Raw genomic sequence first — 11,911 nt, 5'->3', positions numbered from 1 at the left:
CAATTGCTAACTAGCACTGCTTGAATGTTGTTCCTATGTAGGAGCTTTGGGGGGTTCAAATCTAATGTGCCCAATGAAGCAACTCCTGAGGGCTGTATTACGGAGGGCTATATAGCGACCGAGTTGGTGACGTTTTGCTCGAGGTGTCTAGATAACGCACCAACATTTCACAACAAAATCCAAAGAAATCCCGATGGTTCAAAAGGGTAGGGAACACGAGTCATCCTCGACCGTATCATATTGACACAGATTCACCGATATATTACGAAGAACTCTGATGAGTTCCTTCAGCTCCGGGCGTAAGTCGTGTTACATAAATATGCATGTTCAATTATGTTGCTGTGACGAACCCTTTTTTTTTTTGTATAAAACATTTATAAAACATAATAGAGTCATTACAGTGGCACGACTATGTGTTGCTCAGCCAACATATGTACATGCTCCATATCATGTACCTGATATTCAGAATAATATCTGACAGCAGAATAATCATAACACTAAAACTCATAACGAAAAGCGCATCTAAAAATAGATGTGGTCCATACAAAAGAGCCATATATTTGTCTAATTGTTTAAAGCTTACAATTATCCACTAATACAAAAGAATGACTACACAAAAGAATATGTGACACCTATGTCACTAGCCATATACAAAATACCCCAAAAGAGTGAACTCCATAGTCCAACTCAATACGACTGTCGCGGTGTGCTTCAATCGTAACATCCCAAATACGCAGCTACGAGGTCCTCCTCTAAGTCAGGTGTACCTGCAGTTAAAGGGACATCATCTATACGGTTGTGGGGGTTTGCCACATCTGTATAAGTGAAATGATGAGTTCACCTCCTAAGTACATAATACCAAGACCTCAGTGATATTAAACTAACTGAGTTTTCGTAAAGAACCAACTTTTTCTTTCTAGTCTCGCGTACACTATAACAGCTACCAATTTATAAACCATTGTTTTGAAAACCCACATAGGTGATATAGCAAACACCGACTATTAGAAAACATTTTAAACATACTATGTAGTTGGACCCATACGTAGAAGTTTCATTGGCTTAGAAGCAACTAAGTATACATCCACTTACAATAATACTTTATGTTGGTAGCTTAAATGCACAAAGATCTAACGTTACCAACTGTGATATCACCGTGCCTTAGGGCATTACAACTTAATGTCTATGGCACATAGTTGTCCATGCGGTTACTAGAGTAAAACTCTGATATCCAGACACTTCTTACTGATGTACCACGGCAATCCATTTACCTACTCCCAAATCACACTGGTATCCCAACCAATAGCATCACATCCAAGTACACTAAGCTTAAAACATGCCATCTCGCTCTTTAGTACGAGCTTACTATCATTTTCCAAATATGGTTAACACCGAATCCTAGGGCATTACAACTTCATGTCTATGGCACATAGTTGTCCATGCAATTACTAGAGTAAAACTCTGATATCCAGGCACTTCTTACTGATGTACCACGACAATCTATCTACCTACTCCCAAAATATTGTATTACTCATACTGAACAATGACAATACCCTTGCACCTCCAAGCTTAATGTTCTTAAATCATGCAACTAGACGATAGAAGTATACATAAGTTCTTTGCCAGTAAAACTCTTAGGCATACAAATACGTCTAGTATAAAAATCACAATATTCTATATCATGAAAACATTACACAATTTAAACAATGATATGCATGCTCATGATTGCATTTTCATTCCTTGCGAGGCTTTCCCTCATTTTCATTCTTATGAGGCTTACCCTCCCTTTCATTCTTATGTTCATGCTTTATGCTTTACAATTCAAACTCTATACTCCTATTATTTGCAAATCATGCTTTCTTTAAATACAATAAACCAATCAACATATAATTTTATCATTTTACTTTGCATAATTTAAATCTCAACCACAGCTCACATTCAAACACTTGAAATCATTTCAACACATTTCCATACATCATTTCATAACATCATTGATATTATTTGAACATAATTGAAACTACTCAAATCAACCAAAACAAATATATTCAACATACAGTTGGTTCGGATTTATAAAACACATATATTTTGCAATTCTAATAATACATAAAAATAATAGTTTCTCAGTGAGTAAAATATCACCTGACTGCTTGCACACCAACATTAACAAGTCCTAGGCTCAATCCACAAAGTGCCGTTGTACATAACATATTGCATCCATTTAGTTTCCATCCAATAATTACACTAATTTTCACTTTGAATCGCTCAATGACTACTTTACCCATCAATTGCATAAACTCAAACTTAACATTATTCCTAAATTTATAAATAAAACCTCCAATTTTATACAAATTACTAATATTAAAACCTAACCCCACAAATATTTTTTTTTTTTTTTTACAAACCCATGGTTAATTTGGGGTTAATTATCACTATCACCACAATTAGCCCACAAATTAACAATCTAGTTTTCATATAATTAAAAACCTCAAATTAATCTAATCCATCAAATTAGGGTTTCCCCAAACTTAACCCCAATAACAATATTACTAACTCAATGGCCTTTACTAAGGGTTAATCTCATAAAATCTCACAAGAATCAAATACCTAAAAGTTAAGGCTTGAGGAAAAGCTTACCCAAATTCACCAAACTTCAACCCAAAGTTTGGGTAGCCTCAAGTAAGCTCCAATAAGCTCATATACCTAAAGAATATAGAGGATTAAACTCATATTTAGGATTTTACCCAAAAATCACAAAATCATGAGTTTAGTGTTTTACCTTAAAACAATTGGTAAGAACGTAGATCCAAGTGCAATGATCACGTTTCTGAAAAAGAATTGAAGATTCGACTGTTGGATCTTCGTAGATCGCAATTTTTCTCCTTGAATGACTAAAATAGGAGCTCTTACTCCCTTTTCTTTCTTCCTGTTCTGGCCAGAAAAGAGGCAGAATTGCCTCTTTTCTTTTCCTCTTGAGGGGCGCACAGACGTGCGCCACCTCACCTTTTTTTTTTTTTTTTCCAACTGAAGGGCCAGATGGCCCTTCATTACGAAATGGCCATTCGGCCATTTGCTTTATTGGTCGTACGGCCTTTCAAATGAAAAGCCGCGAGGCCCCCATTATTGTTATTATTATTATTAATATTTTTTAATAAAAGAGACACTGCCTCTTTAGGTTGAAGGGCTGTACGGCCCTTCAACGTTTACAAAGGTGACATGCGCCTCATCTTTTTAATTTTTTTCTATATATTTTTTTTATTTCTTATTTCTTTTGTAATTCCTCATTCTATTCTTTTTTCTTGGCTACCAATTACGAGTCCATAAGATTAAAATAAAACCACACCTAATAGACTTATTTTTATTTTATCTTAATAAACCCATTAAATATTTTCTCGGACATTACAGTTGTAGCCTTAGGGTGAATAATAATGCGACTAATTTTCAATTGTAGGATGCACATGGATACGCTTAGGTGATCACATAATAGGGGGCAAACTATGGATGATTAGTTAGAAGCCCAACATCATGAACAGTTTTGCGATTGGTACCGTGAATATGTATGAATTATCATCATGTTTAACTATTAAATGTTGAACTTGTACATCATATAAACTAACCAAACTAACTTCATGTGTTTTACATTGTACGCAATATACTCGTAGGTCGATCAAGTGGACAATCGAGGTAGGGAGGAAATGGGTGACAAATTGGTGATGCATTGTAGAGGGTCGAAAGAGACAGCAATAAGATATAACAGATATGTTGTAAATGGTAAACTGTTTCGCACTCAAACACATGATGCGGGAAAGAGGACTCAGAACAGCGGTGTGTGTGTGTGTGTGTGCCGACCGTTGATGGCGAAATGTACTACGGGAAGTTAACAGAAATAATTGAGGTCGAGTACTACGACAGGACCAAGTACGTCCTGTTCAAATGTGATTGGGCGGACACCACGAGGGATATAGGGTACAAGGTGAATGAGTATGGGCTAGTGCTTGTCAACTTCAAAAAACTTGTCCACACGAGAAAGTTGATTACTAGTGAGCCGTACGTGCTAACTACACAAGTTGACTAAGTTTTTTACGTTGAAGATGAATGGGGCCCAAGTTAGGCTTGCGCTGTAAGAACTAAACTCAGGAACGTATACGATGTTGGTCATGGTGAAGGGCATGATGATGCATGTGCTAACTACCATGAGTGCGAGCCGCTCCTATTGACCAGTAATAATGACTATGATCTGTAGGATGACTTCGATCACATCCGACCTGACGTAGATCCAATCTCAGTGTAAGTGTTAAAAAAAAAAATTCTATTTGAAATTATTTATTTCTACATTGATTGGTGATTGTTAAATATGTAACTCATTTAAATACTGCGGTATATATGGTTGATAGATAATGTATAAATATGTGATGTATTTCGCAGAGTACAATGAGTTATAGAATCCTAAGTGTGATGAATCGGTATAGGGGCCAAGGATCGGGATCTAGCGACCCTACACACACAGAGGCAAGGTACAAACCAATACTCGCAGAGGATCACTCGGGCTACCAGTACGACATGCAAGATAATACATTTGATCATCTGCCCCATATGCAACAGACGATGAGCGAGTTAGAGGCGTGTTCCCCTGGTCACGTGGCACGGCTATTCGACTACAACATATCGAGTTCTCATGACACCGAGACTCATCTTTCGGACTATAGTGAGACACAAGTTCCGGAGGGCTTGCATGATGCACAGCCCGAGGATGAGCTTGCTACATAGGTGCTGGGCCCGTATCAGATTCGGACGATAGGTAAGTACATATTTTTATAAATTTAAAGGATATATACGTATTTATTGTTTTGTATTATATAATAATTTTGAAATAATTAACATCGATATCTATTAATGTTATAGGTACTAATCCGGATGGCATTACTTGCTTCGAAGTTCTAACTATTTCGAACCCGCACAAGGCATGGGAGATCCCTGCGGGGAAGAGGGTCGTGATGAATTATAATCCAGGCTGGTAACCCGTAGGATTTAGCACCAATAAATTTAGACAGCAAAACCGGGAAGCTAATAAGGAGTGTGAACTATGTGCTTTTACAGGACGACTGGGTGCATGTACCAGCTCGTACGAATGAGGATATATGGGAAGCCCTGATGGTAGGTGGACTTTTATATCTGATCAAGCTTTTTTTATTTTTTTTATTTTTTCTATTTATCAACTTCAACTTGTGTAGGTGGACTTTTACATCCCGCTAAGTTACGATTTACAAAAAGTAAAACAGGATGCGTTTCGAGATATGGGCATAAAGCTCAAGAATTTGAGACACAACACAAAAGTTAAACTAGGCATTCAGCGGGGCGATACTCCTGAGATGGTACGAGTAAGAGTAGGGGCAAGAAGACTCTCCGTCTACCACCCCGACGACTTGGATGCGTTGTTGAATAAATGATGTGACGAGGAGTATCAGGTTAGTCATGAATTATATTACTATTTTGTGTAGTTTCATTAATTTCATTTAGTTGTGTTAGTGTTCACATAATAAGAATGTTAATTGTGTAAGAGTATGCTGACCATATGAAGCAATTATGAGCATTGCAAAATACTCCTCATTGCACGGGGACCAAAAGTTATGCGAGGTTGTCACACGAAGAAGTATGTGCACCAATTTATCTCGTACATATAAATGTAAACATTTTATATATATAAACATGTGTTATAATGTTTTATTCTTTTGGCTGGCTGTCAAGGATGGCACTCCTCCTACGTGAGCACAATCGTACATAAAAACTCACACAAGAGGAAGGATGGAAGCTATTCAAATGATATAGTAAAAGATAGATGTGTATGCTACTCACCTTTCATATATTGTTTTACTTATATGTGTGATAACTTATTTACGATGCACATTAGTTTGACGCACCAACATTTAATACAACATGCAGGAGAGGATGGTGATACTAATGCCAACCGACTTTGTCAAATCATCAAGCATAACACAAGGAACAGTACGCTGGAGACATGAAGACGTGTACGCCCAGGCGCTCGGCAATAAGCCGGAGTACGCCGGCAGAGTTCGGCAGGTTTAGCCAAATATTTGGCCTGTGCGGGGGTCCATACACTCATACCATACACCATCACAGCCATGATCACAAAATCAAGGGCACACCGTCTTCCCGCAAGAAATGTTCACTTCTGAGATGGAGAGAGCACTCAAGGTTGAGCGGGCACGACACGCATCTGAGATGGAGAGAGCACTCGAGGATGATAGGGCATGACAAGCTTCTGAGATCGAGAGAGCACTCGAGGGTGACCGGGCACGACACAAGTTACAAATGGGTAAGGTGTTGGCAGCACAATCTCAGATTATGTCTCGTTTTAGCCAAATGGAGTCATTGTGGCGCCAGTCAATATCCGTGCTTGGAGTCTCTAATGATAACGCAATGCCAAACAAAAATTCTGCTCATCATATGAATGTATCATCTGTTGATAGTAGATCAGGTAATAATTAATGGCTTTTTTTCGTGGTATGATTACGTTTGTTTAAATTCACACGTTACTCAATGCTTAGGACTTGATATGATTCGATCATATTGTTTGCTAATTATTTTTGTTTTATCATTCGCAGATCCTACGAAAAATGTTGTGCAGTTACCCGATCATGAAAATCTTGCTGACAACTGATATTGGGTAACATTTAGGATTATTTTAGTTGCAAATACGTACTTGCCTTTTTTGTTCCGGTTTTGTTATCAATCTATGACAAAGATTGATTGTATATTTTGTTTGTTGAAACCTTTGTTTTGATTGTTATGAATTTATGACATATGTTTATTGAAACTTTTGGAATGATTTTTTGGTATCAATCTATGACAAAGATTGATTGTATATTTTGTTTGTTGTAACTTTTAGTTTGATTGTTATGAATCTATGTCATATATATGTTAATGAAACTTTTGAAATGATTTTTTGGAAGTTGTGATTGTTGATTATTGATAAAAATTCAAATTGTTGCAATTGTGTTGATCATGGATTGATATAATTGTAGTAGAATACAGAATTCAGATTGCAGAGTTTTGGATTGCAATTTTTTTATTTTAAAAAATGTCTTAATTAGTGGTGTGTCCAGATTGACACGCCACTAAATTATGGCGTGTTAGTCAATAGCATGTCACAAAGTCAGAAATACTGACACCCTGATTAGTGGCCTTCTAGAAAGGCCATTAATCACACGTCACTGTTGTTTAGTGGCCTTTTAGGCATCCTGAAAGGCTACTAAAAGTTAGTCACAAATCACTTTAATTTTTGTAGTGACGTGACATTTAAGGCTAGCTATTTTTTATACGACCCGCAAACCCAACACAAAATTTGTAATTTAGGGTTGAGGGGTCTAAACCGTTTAATTAAATGGGTCAAGTTAGGATTAGTCTATATAGTATTATATTCATGCATTGACACGACCTGAACTTAACACGCAAACACAAATTGCCACTCCTAAAAAACTCTTTTTGGGTGGTGAAATGAGATCATTTTTTTCTAGTAATGATATTGAGTAAACTGTATACGACTGTCATACAATCAAGATGACGTGACAGTGAAAATTAATATTTTGATTAACAAGGACTTGTAAAAAAGAAAATCATTGGTTGATTTTTACTGCAACATCATCCTAATTGTTTGGCAATCGTATAGTAGTCTAATAAATATCATTTCTCTTTCTTTTTTTTTTCTTTTTTTTTTTTGGTAAAGTGAAATTGGATATTTTTTAGGATTAATTTTTTATCCAAATCGGATCAAATGAAATTCTTTCAACTAAGTCGATTAAACTGACACGTATCATTTGTAATAGCCAAGAAAAATAATTAGGAAATTATTTTAGTTGTTATCCCTGAACACTAAGGACGAGATTATACTTAATAAAATATTGAGAAATTAATGTTCAGTGTGCTGGTTTGCTATGTCGTTCATACTAGATAATAGACAAGTTGACCAGTGTTATCATCCGCAATTGGCGTTCGAATGAGTTATGTATGGGGTCAAGTTAGTAAGGTTCGTTAGCTTTAGCGTTCGGACGAGCTATGTACAAGGATTGGACAAAATGGTTCGTTCACTATGGCATTCAGATGTGATAGCAGATGGGGGTTAGTTAGTGTTGCCCATCCATAGTTGGTTCGGACGAGCCTTCAACTGAGGTGTTGGCTGAGCTACACGTTCGGGGTCACGTTCGTACGAGTTATCATACAAACCTCTTTCTCGTTCATACAAGTTACTTACTCATCTGAACGAGATGCGATAATATAAATAGTTGAAATACGATTTTTCAGCTTATAAAACACATTCTTCTCTCTCTCTCTCTCTCTCTCTCATCTTTCTCGTCTCTCTCACCCAGTCTTGATGGGTATTGTCCATAGTTGAGTTTTGGATCTCGAAGAAGGTTCCTACACCATTTTCAAGCTACGAGTTGGAAATTTATGGTGTTGGAGCTCTGTTTTATCCATTTAATCGAAGGTAAGAACATAAACCCTAGATTATCTACAAGATAGGTTAATTGTTTGGTATGATGCTTAATTTTGGAAATTATCTTAGGAGTTTTGTGTGTATTAGAGTTCTACGCAATACTTGAGCTTCGGGTAGAAGATTCGTGGTGTAAAACTTCGAATTCCTTCGTTTGATCAAAGGTATGAGTTGAAAACCTAATTTTCTTGATTTGGGTTAAATTTGGGGGTTTTGTTGCAAACCCTAGATTTGTCTAAAAATCGCATTTGTTTAAAAAAGTGTCACATGTGGTACTTGTCGTCAATAAAAAACCCAGTTGGTTCTTCCGTTTAGTTCCATCCATTTTTTTTACGATCGTCCATGTCACCCCTCTTAAAATGGTGACACCTGTTTCGGTTGCTACATATTTAAGCCAAGTCATAATACCATTCTACATGCCCATGTATCAGAGTTGATACCTATGCTTTCAATGCCACGTAGGATGCAAAAAATAGAAGAAAAAAAATTACCTAAACATTTAAAAAAAAAAATTAAAACTTGAAAAATTGCGATGGGGTGGTCGGCCACCCCCATTTTGGCCAATGGGTGGCTCAAGGCACCCCTTATGGCCAGACAAGGGGTGACTCGGCCACCCTAGTTTGGCCTGGGGGTGGATAAACCCACCCCCAAGGGCCAATCCTCCAAACACTTTTTTTTTTTTCTTTTTCTTTTTTCCTTTGCCCTTTTGGGGGAGGCCAAACCATCCTCAAGGGCCATAGGGGTAGTCCGGCCCCCCTCAAACCAGCTAGTCTTAGGTGGTTGAACCCACTCCCAGGCCAAATGGGGGTTGTTGATTTGAGGACCCTAGATTTGACCTTAGTATAGAAATAAAACACAAAGAGCTATAGGAATACAAAAATATTTTTGTTTGTGTATGTATATACTAAGTATAAAGTAGAATTTGAAATTAGGGTGAGAATAAAATTCCTAACATGCTTCATTGGATGTATGCATTTGTACACTTTAAATTATATTGCTATGATGTTGTTTACTTGAGTGACTTTAGATGTTAAAATTGTTTGCAATAGATTCTTGTTAATAATTGATTGCAAAATGATTAGTTTTAGTTGGTTTTAAGTGTTATATATTTTTTTTAAAGGAGATTGATTTTAGTCTACGAAATGTAGGATAACTGTTCCTTTAAATACATAATCATGCTTCCTAGATGCCATCCTTTCTACGACTTTAACCATGACCCGCGTCTCGAAGAAAATGGTGAGGAAGAGTTGCCACCTCCACCTCCACCGCCACCATACAATGATGGAATACACCCAATCTTAGTACAATTTATAACTGATGCCACTAGACACCTTGTTAAAGCAATATCACGAATTCCACGACCTAACGAACGGGCCAAACCCATAGGTTGTTCATTACGTGATTTTGCTAGCTATCATTTTCGAACTTTTGAAAGAACTGAAGGGTCGAACGCCGCTGAAGCACGGCACACAAACATAAATGTGTTGTTCAATACTCTCGGCTGTACAGACGAACATAAAGTTCGGTACATCGCACTGCAGTTGATGGGTGAAGCTGGGAGATGGTGGAATGCAAGGAAAGTGCTACTCGAGGACGAGACGGTGATCACTTGGGAGATGTTCAAAGTGGAATACAACCAACGCTTTTTCCCTAGAGCTCAGAGGTAGCTTCAGGCAATAGAATTCCAGAATCTGGTTCAAGGTAATATGACCGTGGAACAATATTCTTCCAGATTCATGGAGTTAGTGAGGTTCGCAGCCAACCTCATTCCTGATAAAGAATCAAAGGCTGGACGTTTCGAGAACGGTCTCAATCCACGAATCAAATAACGAGTCATATGCCTCGAGATTAAAGACTACGCTAGGTTAGTGGAAGTAGCGTCTCTTGCAGAGAGAGGAATCCAGGAATCTGCAGCAGCCTACGATCTGAAAAGGCAATTAAAGCAGCAAACATCGTATTCAGAAAAAAGGCGAGCAATAGAGAATGATTCCAAGCTAGCTTTTGGCCGAAGTTTTTCGCCCGCACTAGGAAATCAGAGACCCCCTTGTAATAGGTGTGTAAAACTGCATGGGGGAAAGTGTAAGATGACAGGACCTACCTGCTTCCAGTGTGGTAAGACTAGTAATTTTCAGAAGTATTGTCCCATGAACTTTGAGAAAGGATCAAAGCCGTAAGGAGGCGAATCTCAATAATAGTATCCTGCCAAAGCACGAGTATATTCACTTATCCCTGGTGGTGCTGAAGAAGATGGGGAATATACAAATGCAGCAGTAGGTAACATTCTTTAAATAGATAGCATTTGGCTTACTATTTATGATTTAAGATTTTCGCATTCATTCACTTGCGCCGATCACATGAAATTTCTAATAGTACACAATCGTTAAAATAGTATTTGTGACGGAACAATAAAATAAATCACGGTACTATATAAAATTTGTACCTAGATAAAACATATTTTCTTACACCTTTTTTTTTTATGAGTATGAATAACCCATATTGAAATCGAGACTTTAAGCTCAGTAATAAGATTCTCTCCTAGGATGGTAGATATAATTTCAACAATAGAGGATAAGATAAAATACACTAGTTATTAAAATTAGATGGTGATATAATTGATAAAAAGAGAATACATATTATTTTCTTACATTATTTTTCTTTTAGGATATTTTTATTAATCAATGATAATAAGAAAATATACATAATGTTGTTTCTCTCCCGTAATGATCAAGGTTAGGATAACCCATGATTAGTAATTAAAATGTTACCCTTGATATTTGTATCGCTAGACATAAAGATTAGTAATCTAAATCTTCCCGTAATGTAAACTTTATGCGATATAACGTTTATGGATTTCGGGGATGAAATTCTGTTAAGGGGGAGGGATGTAATACCCCGTATTTTAAGATATTAAATAAAATATCTTAAAATATGATTTAACACCTAATAATAATGTAAAAGAATAAATATTAATATTTATGAAAATAAATATTCATTTATTAATAAGCATTTATAGTTTCAGTTTAATAAAGGTTCAAACGGACCTTAAACCTTAGAATAACGGAAACATGGTCAAACAAACTCCATTTTGGTCGATTCAAAAGCCAGAACGCTCGTCTTGAAGTCCTCTAGCTACCCTCCGAATTTTATATTTTTTGAACTCTGTTTAGAACATTGAAACATCCGCGAAAAATACTACCTCTGATTTTTTGACGAAAATTAGCATTAATAATTTGTAGGCCCATTTTCTCCTACATGAACTAAACCCAGCCCATGTGAACCCACGTTGCAACCCTGTCCAGCCCACGTTGAAGATACCCAGCCTTTACATTAATACCCAAGATCTAGTAATCTAAAAGTATTTAGTTAAAGACTTAGTTCGTTTAGTTAGAACCTTAGATATGTTTAGTT

The 11,911-nt window shown here is 36.8% G+C and overlaps 1 protein-coding gene and 1 long non-coding RNA gene across 2 annotated transcripts; one reads left to right on the top strand and one right to left on the bottom strand.

Annotated features, from left to right (window-relative positions):
• Positions 1-409: 409 nt before the first annotated feature.
• On the bottom strand, positions 410-2,917 carry LOC133860135 (uncharacterized). The gene is made up of 3 exons (XR_009898868.1): positions 2,774-2,917; positions 2,632-2,697; positions 410-815 (listed from the first exon to the last, which is right to left on the bottom strand). It is a non-coding gene; the product is annotated as an uncharacterized LOC133860135 (long non-coding RNA).
• Positions 2,918-9,678: 6,761 nt separating this feature from the next.
• On the top strand, positions 9,679-10,677 carry LOC133859644 (uncharacterized). The gene is made up of 3 exons (XM_062295121.1): positions 9,679-10,166; positions 10,236-10,309; positions 10,394-10,677. Exons 1-3 carry the CDS (start codon positions 9,679-9,681, stop codon positions 10,675-10,677), a joined length of 846 nt encoding a protein of 281 aa, XP_062151105.1.
• Positions 10,678-11,911: the final 1,234 nt, after the last annotated feature.

The sequence above is a fragment of the Alnus glutinosa genome, chromosome 2 (assembly GCF_958979055.1).
Source record: "Alnus glutinosa chromosome 2, dhAlnGlut1.1, whole genome shotgun sequence".
Classification (NCBI taxonomy): domain Eukaryota; kingdom Viridiplantae; phylum Streptophyta; class Magnoliopsida; order Fagales; family Betulaceae; genus Alnus; species Alnus glutinosa.
Note: the sequence above shows the minus strand (reverse complement) of the source record. Positions and strands in the feature narration are given on the sequence as shown.

Coding starts and splice junctions, on each gene's coding strand:
- LOC133859644 (XM_062295121.1), top strand. CDS start 9,679: ATGCTTCCTAGATGCCATCCTTTCTACGACTTTAACCATGACCCGCGT. Junction 10,167..10,235: donor TTTTTCCCTAGAGCTCAGAG/GTAGCTTCAGGC, acceptor ATATTCTTCCAG/ATTCATGGAGTTAGTGAGGT. Junction 10,310..10,393: donor GGCTGGACGTTTCGAGAACG/GTCTCAATCCAC, acceptor CGTCTCTTGCAG/AGAGAGGAATCCAGGAATCT.